This window comes from Oculina patagonica, chromosome 7 (genome assembly GCF_052425735.1).
Source record: "Oculina patagonica isolate OP01 chromosome 7, crgOcupat, whole genome shotgun sequence".
NCBI lineage: Eukaryota > Metazoa > Cnidaria > Anthozoa > Scleractinia > Oculinidae > Oculina > Oculina patagonica.
The window spans coordinates 6,765,143-6,780,281 of NC_135764.1; the positions used below are offsets into that span (position 1 = coordinate 6,765,143).

The 15,139-nt window shown below is 39.1% G+C and overlaps 2 protein-coding genes across 5 annotated transcripts; one reads left to right on the top strand and one right to left on the bottom strand.

Annotated features, from left to right (window-relative positions):
- The first annotated feature begins 1,260 nt into the window (after positions 1–1,260).
- On the top strand, positions 1,261–3,643 carry LOC144660365 (neuroligin-4, X-linked-like). The gene has a single exon (XM_078520969.1). The coding sequence runs from the start codon at positions 1,478–1,480 to the stop codon at positions 3,242–3,244; it is 1,767 nt and encodes a 588-aa protein (XP_078377095.1). The 5' UTR covers positions 1,261–1,477; the 3' UTR covers positions 3,245–3,643.
- A 1,645-nt stretch (positions 3,644–5,288) lies between these two features.
- Positions 5,289–14,840, bottom strand: LOC144661386 (neuroligin-4, X-linked-like). Of its 4 annotated transcripts, none has more exons than XM_078522132.1 (3): positions 14,691–14,840; positions 9,642–9,691; positions 5,289–9,440 (listed from the first exon to the last, which is right to left on the bottom strand). In XM_078522132.1, the coding sequence occupies exon 3, from the start codon at positions 9,338–9,340 to the stop codon at positions 7,565–7,567; it is 1,776 nt and encodes a 591-aa protein (XP_078378258.1). In that variant the 5' UTR covers positions 9,341–9,440; positions 9,642–9,691; positions 14,691–14,840; the 3' UTR covers positions 5,289–7,564. The 4 variants fall into 4 exon arrangements, with proteins under 4 accessions (XP_078378258.1, XP_078378256.1, XP_078378257.1 ...); XM_078522130.1 differs by having other exon boundaries at positions 5,289–9,527; XM_078522131.1 differs by having other exon boundaries at positions 9,642–9,770.
- Between the last annotated feature and the right edge of the window lie 299 nt (positions 14,841–15,139).

Below are 15,139 nucleotides of genomic sequence, written 5' to 3' on the forward strand. Positions count from 1 at the left end.
TCACTAGGCGTTCTCCTGGGCGTCGCGGTTGTCATAGCTAAAGCTCCCTAAATAGCTATCAAGAAGTATTCATTTCGTGCTGAGCCCCTGTTTACTTTATTGCCATTTTTGTGGCACTGAAAGACAGGTTGTAACTCGATGAATGGGTCATAAGGTAAAGACGGTGAAATATTGCGTCAATTATAACATCATAAAGACTAAATAAAACGTGATACCTTGCTAGCAGAGGTCGATAGGTCGGGCGGAATAGTTAAAAGCATTTCTTACATGACGTCTTATTGGAAAATCAGCTGCTGATATGAGCAGTTGTGTTTGCAGTTACCTTAAATAGCTTTTCGTTGCAGTTGATCAATGCTTGATTCCGAAACAGACCTAACAAACGTTCAACCAACAACAAAGTATTTAAGAGGCTAGATTATGTGTAAAGATGGAGACAGCATGATCCGTTTATCCTGAAAATCCAATTAAACTGCAATTTAAACCTGTGTTCACAACAAGCCTATCTCGGGAATTCTACTTATGTGGTTAACCCACACGAAGATCTTGAGTGGTTTTCAGTCTGGGATGGAAAGGAGGGGGGGGGGGGGGGGTGGGGGTGAGCTACTTTTACCCTAGTACCCCTCAAAGTTCTACTAGTTTATAGGCATGTATATAGCACTATTGCGCTTTAAGGGTTTGTCCGAAAAGGCATCAAAGATAGGTCGAAAAGCCATTAAGTTCTTAAAATAGATAATTATCAGTTATTTTTAAGACTTCCTTATAACCACAAAGCTTCAACAATACCCGGGCAACAATACTACGACTTACTTTACTGTATGTCAACATGACCCCCTAAAGGCTCAATTATTGGTTGTAACCTTTCCCCCTCCCTTATCTTAGAATTAATGTCTTCAAAATAATTGCTCACATGTCTAAAGTTCATCAGCTTCTTTGACAAAACAAAGCAAGCCACACGCTTCTAAAGTCCACGTTAAATGCTTCAAGCTATCACTACTTAACCCAAGAGATAAAATCTAGCGTGCCTGTATAAGCGCAATCGAACTATTTTGTTTTCACAAGAATGTGGCTGTCAAGTTCGAGAAAAGTAATCACAACTTAATAGTTATTCATTTTATCATGAATGAGATGTTATTTATAGTCGATGATGCTCTGTTCTTGTTTGTATTACGACCATTAAGTCCTCGACTTCCTTAAATAAACGACTACCAACATTTTATCGGGTTATCTACCTAGGGTCAAGTTTTATAGTTCACTACATGCTGAATGAATCCATTAGATGCTTGCGACAAGGTGGAGATGAATTGAAACAATCTGTCGGTAACTTTTCATTTACGAACGGGAATGAACTAAGCTTAAATAACCGGTAATTCGCAGGTGTGAGGTTGCAAATTAATTGACTAAAAAGTCAGTGTTATTTTTTTTGTCCGAGGCCAGACAACGTGGAACGCAAGGCTGTCCACATTACAAGTCAACAACGATGGAATTCTTTAAAATGTCGAATATAGTTTCCTTTTTGATAACCATTGCCCTCCATTTAGTGATATCTCAGGGTGACGAGGTTAAAGTGACTACAACATATGGAACGATACAAGGAAACATTCGTAGTTTCGCAGACATCATCAGGCCTATCAAAGCCGTGGACAAGTTTCTTGGGATTCCTTACGCTGCGCCGCCAGTCGGCGAGTTACGGTTTAAACCACCGCAGCCACCACATGCTTGGAAACCCGCCATTTATAACGCCTCGTACTTCAGAAGCGTCTGTATCCAAGATCCTGAGTACAACAATTTCTTCTGGCCAAATCTGTCGATTTCACAAAGCGAAGACTGCTTGTATCTAAACGTGTATTCGCCTCATCGAAACCCGGACTCAAAAGAGCTCTATCCAGTCATGGTGTACATTCACGGAGGAGGATACGATGCCGGGACTCCCGCTGTAAGCCCCGGGGATGTGATCCCTTTATGGGGTGTCGTACTGGTGACTATCCAATACCGCTTGGGCCCATTTGGATTCATTACTTCGGGTGATTTAGAGGCCCCTGGAAATTATGGCATGCTGGACCAGATCGAGGCTCTGAAGTGGGTCAAAAACAACATAAGGGCCTTTGGAGGTAATTCTTCGGTGGTTACCATATTTGGAGAGAGCGCAGGAGGGTCCAGTGTTGGCCTTCTGCTCTTGTCCCCACTCTCGAAGGGACTTTTTCACCGTGCAATTTCAATCAGCGGAGTGGACCTCTCTCCGTTTGCTATTGGCTCGACGGAAGAAGTGACGAAACAGAGCGAAAAGGTTGCAAAACAAGTCGGCTGTTCCGTGGAAGATAGTAGTAAAATGATCAAGTGTCTTCGTTCCGTTGACGCGTTAAAGTTTCCAGTGAAAGAAGTTAACGTATGGCGACCTATAGTTGATGGGAACTTTCTCGCGGACACTCCAACAAACCTAAGGAACAGTGGAAATTTTCATTATGTACCATATATGGCCGGGTTTACAAGTCGGGAAGGATCCTACTTTTTCCCTGAAGTCCTCGACCATGTGACGCATGACAATTTCCGTTTATATACAGAAACAATATTTTATAACATTGGCAACAAATACGGGCAAATGCTTGATGGAGATCTTCCTAAATCCCTCCTAGACGCGATAACGTTGTTGTACACACCTTGGCCAGACCAAAATGATGACATCAAGACAAAAATTGGAATGGCAGACGAAGTGGGAGATTTTACCATGACGGCTCCAACTCACACAGACCTGGTCCTTCACAGCAAATACGCACCTGTGTTCATGTACGAGTTTGCCTATCGCTCCAAGCTCAACCCCAGCCCCTGTTGGAAAGGAGCCGCTCATAAGGATGATACCCCGTACGAGTTTGGTTTTCCTTTAATGAACTTGACTGTTCTGCAACAGTACAACGATGTTGACCGAAACATTAGCGACATGTTGATCACACTGTTTACGAACTTTGCCAAATATGGAAATCCTACACCACAACCTATGCTTGGTGTATCATGGGAAGGATTTAACTCGAGTCACATGGCATACTTTCGTATCCAAACGCAGCCGGAAATGGCCGCCAAGTACAGGCCAACTAAGATGGCGTTCTGGAATGAGTACTATGAGAGGATGCTGGTGGAGCCACCTTACACATGCGAGTCCACATCCAGTGCTCTTAAAAGTTGCCTGAGTTTTTATTGCCTTGTCGTGTTTTTATGTTTCTTTCTGTTAAACGTTTACGTTGTTCTTACTTAAAAATAACGAGCGTTGCTACAACGTTAGTGTTAGATATGTCAGGTATCTGATAAAGATACAAGAGATTAGGACTCCGTGAGACAAATGTAGCAACAAAAAGACTATTAAAAAATTAGTTCTTTAGGTCAAAACAAACAAACACTAGCGATAAGCAAAAAATATAATAGCAATTTTATTTGAAAAACAAAGTGTTAAATTTTAACTGCGTCTTTTTCTTGAGACATGGAAACCTTAGTTTGAGAATAAAAACAGGAGTAGACTACTAGTGGCATCTTTGCGCCTTGTCCATGTAGTTGAGGCGTGGTATTATTCCCCAGACAATCTGTGTCCGTTAGCAGCGATCTGTGACGTTAACTGGTCGGAATGGTCTCAGAATTAAAGAAGACTGTGCTCATGAAAGCATGTTCTTTGTTTGCCAGTTGTTGCCATGTTTTGTGACGTAGAACTTGGTTCACATTCGAACGCCATCTCAAGGCGGAGATGGGCAATCCTGGACAAAAGTAGTCAGGAGACAAAGGCATTTTCCACAAATTTCGCTAATGTCTTGACTTGCAAGCGGCAAAAATATTTAATCACCATCTCCCATTACCGTGTCTCGTGGGGTTTGCAATTCACCAGACTTTGTTTTCACAACAGAACAATTTTAAAATGGGGTAGGGGGAGGGGGATATTTAAAAAATGAGCTGCGGTACCTGTGTACGTACCTCGACAGTTTTGTACAAGATTTTGTCCATGTACACCGGTTTCTCAATTTTTAGTGCAAATCTCGATCATTTCGTATCTAACGGATTACACACTTGTCCAAAAGTTCACGATTTCTTAACTATTGGTTAAAAACTCCATGTTCCCCTTGATTTTTCTAGCTTTTCAAACGTTTCAAACGTTTTTAAACGCTTAAAGTTTAAGTTTTCGATTTATTTAAACGCAAGGCGCATCACCAACTTTGTGTCGAAAAAGCGTTCAACCAACGCTGGTAAAGTCCTTTTCGTTAATTTGCAAGAGTGGTTAATTTTCTAAGTGTTTCACTTTTCCGCCTACGCAGCACTGAATTGTAATTTTTTCTACATCTTTTTGTGGAGAAGTGACCAAAATATAAAAGAGCACTTGGGAGATTACCATGCTAGTTTCCTTAGCAATTACGCCGTCCATGCATAACCGCGGGCTCAACCGATATTCTTGAAGAGTACGCGCACGAGTGTAGGAGGACGTTATTTTCTGACGACAAACTGAGGAAAGGGTTGAACTGTTGGAAATACTTACTAGACGAAATCCCAAAGTCGAGGAACGAGTAGTTATTTACAGCTGCATTTAGGGTTTGTTGCCTAGTAATCCTTATTAGTCATTTCAGTATGTATTATCTCTGTACATTTTTACGAGTCTTCTTATTTTGTCTCTTAACAATATATACTATTTATCACCTTTCGGTGTATATTATTATTCCCCTTTTTTTTTTTTTGTTATACACACGAGCCTTTAGGGGAGTGTGTATAAAAAAAAAATAAAATAGGATTGGTATTTTATATATAATTTATTTTTTTTTTTTTTTTAAAATAAATAAAAATTTTTTTTTATAAAACCCCCGCGGGGAGATTATAATATTTTTTTTTTTTTTTTTTTATGTATATATAAAAATTATTTATTTTTTTCCACATTTTTTTATCTGGGAGCAGAATAGCCAGATATATTCCAGAATATTCCCAAACGAACGCACCCTTAGTCGATGAGATTCGGAACTTTCTTAGTTGCACAGAGCGATATGACTTTCATTTGCAAGCACACCCCGTAAGCTGTTTCCCCGTTTCAACTAAAAACACCGGGGAATGAAGATAATGTACTTACGGACACGAGTAAAGCACCGTGTATGACATCTTTCCGCCAATTGTATTTTAAGGTCTCTAGTACTTCTCTTATTCTAGAAGGTACATTTATTTTAAATGAAAGAAAGAAAGCAGGAAGAAGGATTGAAGGAAGTTAGAAAGGAAGACAGACAAAGCTCCGTATTTCTTGGGGAAACTCATCCTCAGGGAAGAAAAATATTCTATAGTACCTTTAAAATAATTTTATTAACATGATGGTTTAAAAATTGTCATTAAAACGAACTGCTCGTAAAGGTCTACTACAGTCAACTCTCTCTAAAACGGACACCGACGGAACGGCTCCAACTGTCCGTTTTAGAGAGGTGTCCGTCTTTTAGGGAGTTTAGTAACAGTAAAATGACTGAAAAACGGCAGGGACGGGACCAACACCAGGTGTCCGTCTTACATAGGTGTCCGTTAAGAGAGAGTTGACTGTATACCAATTCAGTTTCATGATAGATGATCATGACGCTACTGATTAAGCATTACCGTACAAATTCTCTACACATTTCTTATAGTACTAGTTGGGAGAATTTGATGTTGTAGTAACGCCGTTAAGCCCGATGTCAACATACAAACTCTCCACACTAGCAAGTTTCCATACATTTGCTATAGTACTTGTTTGGAGCTGATCTGGTAATGTAATAAAACTTAGTATCCCTAACATTGACTTACAAATTCTCCTCACTGTTCTCAATATATTTCTCAATTAGCTTGGTGGGAGAATTTAATGTTGAATACTCAAACCTTTTTTTGGTAAACCGTAGCCTGCGAACAGGCTCCCGAGTGAGGTTTCTGCGAGCGAAGCGAGTGGAGCCTGTTCGCAGGCTAGGCAAACCGTTGTCATCTCATTTATTCTGTTAATTGCATGCGTAGTTTATTGTTATTTTATTGGAGAGGTAAGATGCTGGCAATTTCTTTTGTGCTGAAACTCAAACGTTCTTAACGTTCATTTGTAAACCGCCTTAATCTTTATCAGTCGAAACGATCCTTGTTTATTTTCGGCTTTTTATTTCTCCGTTGGTGTTTTACTTCATTAGAAAACTATCATTTCGATGTTTCCTTGAATTTGAAGGTAATCAGAACAATAACTTAAAATACCGTGAAATAGCTCCTTTAAAACAAAATTTCTCGTCCGAGAAAATTAGAAGGAGAGATCTGGCACAATACTACATGAGTTAGATTACTAAATTACACCGGTGCGGCAAAAAACGGATCAGGCGAATGCATTATATAAGAATTAAAGCTTCAAGTTTTGACAAAGAAGTTCAATGCTTTCAATCAGAGAAGAATTTCCAAACATAATGTAGACTAAGCGTCGAATTTTTACTAACTGGGAAATACGACATGAGTAAACCAAATACCATACACGTAAGATAAATTTGTTTTTATGTATATCCTGACTGGAACTTGAAATGCATAAATTGAGCATTGATGTGCGCGCAGAGTCAAAATAAAATAGACACTTATCCGGACAAACAGCAGGAACTATAATTTTTTTTGATTTTAAAATAAAAAACAACTTTTATGATAATTATAATGGAGATTATTTTGATACCAAGGTGAGGTCGCGCTAATTTTTGGCGATTATTGAGTAAGAAAATAAAAATATTCTTTTACAGATGAAATCTTAACTAAATAACGAATAACGATGAGGTCTGATCATTCTACATATTAAACTTAACTGGGAAATAGAAATGAGGTTTCCTCAATGCTATCCGTATTGTTTTTGGCTTCCTAGTTTTTCTTTTGTGTTTTTACAGTTATCTAGCAGTTGCACTTAATTTTAAGACCTATAGTTGTTTATAACAGAATCGCTTTAGCACTCTAAGCCAGAGTAGCATCTTCTGCTTGACAGAGACTTGTACCCAGGGTCTTCGTTCTCTCTCACAGACCAGTGGTCACAAAGCACTTGACCGCTGGCAACGGAGAATGTAGGCTCTGGGATGTTATTCGCGTTCTAAAAAGTATTCATATACCAGTTGTTCAAAACACGATTAAGATAATCCAGGATGGGGGTGAATTTTTTTTATCTCAGTTTTGTGACCTTTCGGTGAGGTTTTCTGTTTTTGTCAAGTTGTTTTTCCTCCAAATTTTTGGGTCGGATAGCAGCTCTTGAAAGGTCTTGCATAAATAGCTCGCTACCCTTCGAGAGAACAATATAACATATAAACAGAACAGAGAAGTATCTCTTGCGCCCCAAAACAGTAGCAACTGCTACACTAGAAGACCAGTAGAATAACAAGCTTACGAGAACTGCTAAACAACTGCAGTTTTCTTTTTAGCTAATCTCGAACTCTGCAAACATTAGCTTTGATGCCTAAAACCTACCAAATAAATTGTAATCCTGGATAAGAGTTAATCGGCTTTCGAACAACTGGATCCAGATAGTCTAGTTCTAAGGCTGCAATATACCTATAAAAGCCTCGAATCGTGATAATTATTAATACTTCATAAACGACGCTTAAAATAACAAGGACACGCCTACAATGTAAATGAAAACAAACGAAATGATTCCTAATCGCTTGCCTTCTGCTCCTCGACTTGTCCTGGCTACAATGGGACATTTATTCTCCTTTAACAGCTGTTTGTAATACTCACGCCAAAACGCCATTTTGGTTGGCTGGTAGTTGATCGCTATTGTCGGTTGCTCTAGAATCCGAAGATAGGCCAGGTGACTCTGGTTAAATCTCTCCCACAGGGCTCCTCTTACTGGTTCAGGCGTCGGATTACCATATTTGGCAAAGTTCGTGAACAGCGTTATGATCGTGTCGCTAAAGTTTCGGTCGGCTTCGTCGTAGTTTTGAAGAACGGTGAGATTCATCAACGGAAACCCGAACTGGTATGGCGTATCATCTTTGTGTCTTACACCCAGCCATTCGGGCGAAGGGTCCAGTTTTGAGCGATACGCGTACTCATACAGGTAAGCGGGACTCTGCTTGCTGTGGAATGTCAAACTCGCGTGTGCAGGCTCCGCGACGCAGGAGTCAGTGATAACATCCGAAAAGCCACGCTTCAGTTTAAAGAGGTCTTCAGCATACGGCCATGGCGTGTTCAAAAAAACAACCGCGTCTATCAAAGAATCGGGTATCTTTGTTTGGGGTGTCCACGTCTGTCCGTATCTGTGGACGATATAGGTCAACGCAAAGACGACTTGTTTTCTGAATTCTTTAGGCGTGACAGCATTGATTTGGGATGGAAAGAAGTACGCGCCCTCTTGACTTGTGAACCCGGCCATGAGTGAGACGTGGTTGAACCTGCCAGATTTTCTCAGGCTCTCAGGGCTGTCTGGAAGGAAATCACCATCCACCACAGGTCGCCACACATTTGCCGTGTTAAGTAAAAGTTTACGAGCTTCCCTTGAACGAAGACACGCTATTATTGCAGCGCTTTCATCTGTGGGGCATTTAAGCTCTTTTGCCAAATGTTTTGTGTGTTTAACTGCAGTTGTGTTAGAACCAGTTGCATAAGGAGAGAGTTCGACACCACTTATAGCAATAGCCCGGTGAAAAAGACCCTTCGAAAGTGGGGACAGGACGTGAAGTCCAACGCTGGCCCCACCAGCGCTCTCGCCAAATATGGTAACACTTGATGGGTTTCCGCCAAAGGCTTTAATGTTTTCATGAACCCACTTCAAAGCCTCGATCTGGTCCAACATCCCATAATTTCCGGGCGCCGCAGAATCACCAGTTGTAACGAAACCAAACGGGCCCAAACGATATTGTATGGTGACCAGAACAACTCCAAACAGGGGGATCACATCTCCAGGGGATATTACAGGAGTACCAACTTCGTAGCCTCCTCCATGAATGTACACCATGACCGGGTAGGTTTCACCGGCCCCTGAGCTGCCATTCCGGCGAGGTGTGTACACGTTCAAGTACAAGCAGTCCTCGCTGTCTGGGTGGGAGAAGTTCGGCCAGAAGAGTATGTTGTAATCACCGGGTTGTATGCAAATGCTTCGAAAATACGAGGCGTTGTATATAGCTGGTTTCCAAGCGGGGATTGGTTGCGGAGGTTTAAACCGCAATTCGCCGACGGGTGGTGCAGCGTACGGAATCCCAAGAAACTTGTTCACCGCTTTAATGGGTTTGTTGATACGTGTAAAGCGACGGATAACTCCTTGAATTGATCCATATCTTGTGCTAATGACAACTTTGTCATCTGTAGACTGGACAAAATTGGCGTCACCGATTGTAAACACGAGGAAAGCTGCAATCAACATTGCGTAAAATGCCATGGCTCTGTCGACCTTAGTTAGTGCAGATGGCTGCAGCTGGCTGGTTAGATCCACATCCAAGGAAAGAAGACCTTGTCTTGACGATTTCTTAATATTCCGCCTAAGTCCGTTGAAAGATCACTTAATTAAATGAAATTCGAAAGTAAAAAGCCGGTCCGATGACACGGGTCCTTGCAAGGCCTCCGCTCTGTGGAATTATCAGAAAAATGCATGTTTGCGTTATAAGCACCAAGTAGGCGGAGACAATATGTCAGCTTTGATCAGGTTATCCAAGTGCTAACATAGAAGAATTGTAACTTACCTCTGTTGAAAAAACAGCTAAGGCTCCAATCTGTATCCACTTATCAAATGCTAGACGAGCTTAGAGGGAAAAGCACCTTACTCGATGTTTAAGAAAACACCGATTGCTCAGCCAATCCAGTTGGAAAGCCTATGAGAAACGACAAATATGCGTTTATCGGCTCCTTATGATAGGCAAATATATTAAAACAAAGCATGTCGAACAAAAATATACCATTGAAATATTTGGAACACGCTCAAGCATTACGTCTTGGAAAAGCAATGGCTTAAAAGGTCATTTAAATACAGTTACCAAACTGTCAAAACAATCTTGGACAATTTCACTCGCAGACTATTAGGTACCATGTTCAAATTTGATTAAAATAATGATATTCCGAACCGAGAGTTTTTACTTTTAACAGAAAACACAGGGGCGATAATAATTAACATTTTTCGCAGCTAATTTCGGAAGCACTTGATGAAGTATCATATCTTTTCATCAGCAAGAAAATTAATATAGCATTTCATTTACTTCACCAAGAAGCTAGTGCCAAATCTATCACGGACAACAATAGAAACAATGAGCTCTCGCTTTGATCTGCTATGATAACAGAAAACAAAAAGAAAGCTCGTTTCCTGTGACAATTTCTTCTAGATTAGTCATTTATTACTTAATAACAGTCCATAGCCAAAGTCAACAAAGCTTTTCCACGCGCGAAAAGCTAAGAACCCTAGTTATGCAAATAGCCCTTAAGATTGATTGACACAACACTGTGCTACATTTCAGCGGCTGCTTTATAGTATAAGGTCCTCAAAGAATTGATTTGCTTTTAAAAAAATCAATTTGTTATTTTCGAAATTGACTTTGTTGACACCTCACATGGGCTTTAAATAATTAATCTTTCCGAATTCAAGTGCTTCATCAAAACAGCAGCAGTTTTATTCCTAAGGAAATTTACTCTGGAATTAGAACTACGCGCGGTAAAGTGGCTGCGTTCTCTTGCAATACATGCAAAAGACGACAAACTGTTTCAAAAAATTCTTTTTATAATTGAATTCTTTTTCTCTCGTTCATTTCAAGCAACAAACAAGTAATGGATACCCTAACATTTACGAAGCCTGGTGTTTTAGTTTTTGTAAGCTCTTGTTCTAAAAGAGAATAATTTAAACAATTTCACTGTTAATCCCTATTTTCGGAAAACGCAAAAATCGTCGAGCTTGTCTAACTTTCAGATCTTTTCAAACTCTTTTTACTAGCACAACACGTTTACAATCACGCGTATTTAATAACAATTTTTCCCGAGGCAAAGTTTGAAGTCTTTCCATATGTTGCCAGATTAACTTGATCGCAGATAAGCTCCAACTAATCATAAATTTCCAATACTATTCTTCGTGTGGCGTCAACAAGCTTTTCCGGCTTTGCTTCCATACAAAGAGCCAGAAACGTGTCCGTCACAATATTCATTAACAGAAAATATTTGATTCTTTGAGATAACAGCGAAATCACGGAACATGTCTCTACGTAAGTGAATGTGTTTCGCGCTTTGTGTTATGTTGTTGCCCCTTTTAACCCAAGATTTCAAAGATAAAATTTGTATAAGCTTGCAATATCTGTCAATGTAGAAAGATCTGGTCGCAAACAGTTAACTTGCAAGCGCTGAAAACAACCTTATAAAATGTCATTAAAATATGCCGTTGTTCTTAGAAAAGATTATGTCAATTCTTTCGCTTTAAGTCCCTGATTAAGATATATTAAGACTGAAAACAGTGCTATTTAAGATCTGGTTTAGTACGCTCCCAAGAAACAGACATTGAGCAAGAAAGATCTATGAGATCTATGGAAAATATCCAACATGGTTACGTATCATTTTGTAGGTCGAAGACCTTGAGGGGCTTAGCTAATTTTCAAATACAGTTGCGAAACGAATAAAGGATTAAACAGCATATTAGATATCGCAAACGACATAATGTCACATCGGCTTTGATTTTGTTTACTTTTCCTCAAATTATTGGCTAAAACAATCAGAAAATGGAAAAAATTCACGCGTTCACAAAAAACGCCAAACTGTTCACTTTTTATATCACGTACAAGCGACAAACAGCAAATGGCCAAACTAGGGATTTTGTTGTTCGCCGAAAAACAAACGTGATACTATGAATAATATGTTTTAAAACTTTCTTACAATATCGTGATAAATATAGGACCTGTTTAGCTAGTCCGTGAAAGAAATAGTGGGCATATCAGTGTAAAAACCGAGACAAAAATAATATAATTACACCGGCCCGATACCTGAATTGCAACGTTCCTTTCAGTGCCATATATTTAATATTTTAGTATTATACAGGTGTATCTCTTTGAAGTTTAATTGAATCGTAAAATGGCCGTCATAGGTTTAAAGTGGAAGGCATCACGAAATTTTAAGATTTTTTAATGATCTTTAAGATGCTTATAAAGGAGGCAAAAATGATGGGTGATTAGAGGAATTAAAAGAAATAAAGACTAATAATAAATATGAAAAAGTAAAGATTAGTGGAAGATTTAATGTTAAATATTTTGACAGGTTCTAAGACTTAAATTCTATTTATGTACATTTTTCTTATTCTATATCTGTCTTAGTAAACTTTAATCAAAGGGATTCCTAAAAAATTCGCCATTTTATGCTCCTTCAATTGTAGAGAATTAATTTTAACGAGAACAGTTTTCCATGGGCATCGGCCGTTAAGTGTGTCGCGAGTTTAGAATGCATAGAAAACGCCAGTCCATGATATGGATTTTTTCTTTTCAGATCTCAGAAGATAATTCTCCTTGCTGACCATTGGTCATTTGTTTTATGTAAGTTCTGAGAATTTGACGGTTAATCAAGATGGTATTCTTCTCTCTTCACCAGTCCTTCGGGTAATGAGGTCAATGTGGCAAGGAGCATGAACAGAGACAATAGTCCACTCCAATCTTATTTTTCTTTTCTCTTTATCCCCACCCTTTATTACAAAACAGCAAACATTCTGTGCTATTAAAAAGCGCACTTGCGTCTATATCTCAAGGGTTACCAACAAAATATTAGGACACAAATCTGTGGAAGAATTTCCTTGTAAGAAGTGCCTTAGACGGAAATACTTAAGATAAAGATATAAATAAACAAACGCACACGAAAACGTCCTAAGTTTAGGCTGCGGAGATATTGCAAACGTATTTGCAATTTCCCTAACCATTGCTAAAATACTTCATTTGGTTGGTATTACAAAAAAAAATTTTTGTTTTGTTTTGTTTTTCTTCGGCCATCACAGAGAGCAATTCTTTGCCTTGAAGATCCTTTAAAGGTAGGAAATATAAAGTTTTCTTATTCTGGGAAATAAAATGCTTGGTTCTATTATACTGGTTCAAAGCTAAAAAGACACCACTAAATGTCAAACAAGCTTTGCTTCACGCCATTTCGTCTCAAGTTGAGAATGAATATCACCTCTAACCGTGAAAGAATTAATTTTCAACAGTTTGAAATTTAAGGGAATGGATTTTATAGGAGAAAGGAACCAATCCGTCGTCACTTATTAAAAATGAAAGTTAATAAAGTCTCGTTATCCTTGCATTCTTTTGCGGTATCCGTTTCTAATTAATTTTGTGAAGTAACTTTTAAAATATAATGCTAAACGGAAGCTGCGAAGACGCTCGTGCGAAAATCTTCTAACACTGACCACTGTGAGATTATGAGTTACTCATATCAGAAAAGCAAAAAAGGGCCACTGAGGGCCACCAAATTCGTTGCGCTCTATTATACGAGAAACGAATCTTCGTTGCTGGAAATGGCTCCAATTTTTTTGGTCTAAAAATACTGTACTGCGGCAAATAAATCCCTGAAATGCAACTTTCTTTGCCCAATAAAAGTGGATCTATTTAGCAAATTTATTCAAATAGACTGTGTGACGGCTGAGTTATAATAAAATCTATTTTCAGTTTCGACAAACACTTCTGAATACTTGCCATGAAACTTTTGCCTGTCTTTCGTCTAGAAGTCGTGAAACAGGGAAGAAAGAAAAATCGCCTAAAAAAAACTTCAAGATGCAAGACAGGCAAGAGGGCACAGCAATGGAAAACGTAAGTATACTTTGTATATTTACTGAATTTTAAGCATAAATACGGCAAAATCAACCCACTTATAACAAAGCCTTATTCTTGGTTTTCACGTGACGTCATCAAAATTCTAAAATCCAGAATCGCGAGACCCTGCCTTTTTATCCTTCACTGGCTATTTGAAGTCCTTAATATATATCTTATTGAAGGTTTTCAGCTCGATAGCATCCGCCGTCTTTAAAATATAACATTTTGAATTTCGAAGTTTTGCGCCACACGACATCAGAATGGCCGCCTGAAGGCTGTCACGTATGCTTAAAAAGAATGCATCTTCCTGTGATTTTTAACGATCTAAACAATTGAGGTTTTACAAGAAGTGTTTATGTGAATGTTTATGTATTCACGAAGGTGAACTGACCGCTTTTTATAGCAGAAGTGAATACCAGATGTCTTCATTGATTTCCGGCGGCCATCTTGGTGCCCCTTGACACGGACTCCAGCATGGAATTTCCATACTGTGCTCTCTAAATTTGTGTGGAACATTTTAGCGGATAACTCGAGTACGCAATACCGTACAGACCTGAAACTTGGACACGTAGACTATCTAGTAATTTTCTACAACCTGTAATATTCTTGATTTTTTTGACTCAATAGCTTTGGATTTATTTTTTGCAGCGCGTGACAGTATCGTTACTTGCGTGACAGTGAAAACCAGCAATAACATTCTCAACGGTCTTACGGTTACGCAGCATCGATTACCTACCGCCGCTCAAAACGTGAGCTTGGGCTGCCTGTGGGCTGACAGCCACAGAAAAATTGGAAACTTTTTAACTTGTTACATTGATTCCTTATTCTTTTTTTAGAATCTCTCAAGAATTGGAAAAAAGTTATCTATTAAAAAAGAAGGAGTGACTGACCATCAAGAGAGATTTGCAAGCAAAGTAACACAACGGCTATCAGCCCTTAAAAAGTTTAGATTTCTTCCTCGGGAAGTAGAAAACTTACCTAAACCGATGCAAACTTCCTTCAACTTCTGCAGAAAACTTTACCAGACGCAGCCACAAAATGTACGCCGTCTTACAACAATGTGATTGGCAGCCGAACGGGGCTTGTTTATGCAATACTTGATGAGTAATCCTTAGACTTGAAAATCATGACAAATGAGATTTCAGCCAGCAGTGCATGCTCAAACCGTTGAGCACGAATCAAACGTTATTGTCCACGCGTGTCACATGGCGTAGATGCGACTGAAAATTGAGCGCGAGACAATTTTAAAAAATATGGTTCCAGATGTTTTCTCTCTCCTATTTCTCAATTTAAATTGAATTTTCACTCGAAAAGAAGAAACTAAACCCCTGGGACCAGGACATTGTTCCAGCCTCTAGGGGTAACTGAGTGTTCCGAACCACCTTTCCTCGTAGGTCTAGTCTGGGACCCAAAGTCGCCGTAACTTT

Bases quoted from the DNA above. Each gene is read 5' to 3' on its own strand.
- LOC144660365 (XM_078520969.1), top strand. From the start codon at position 1,478: ATGGAATTCTTTAAAATGTCGAATATAGTTTCCTTTTTGATAACCATT.
- LOC144661386 (XM_078522132.1), bottom strand. From the start codon at position 9,340: ATGGCATTTTACGCAATGTTGATTGCAGCTTTCCTCGTGTTTACAATC.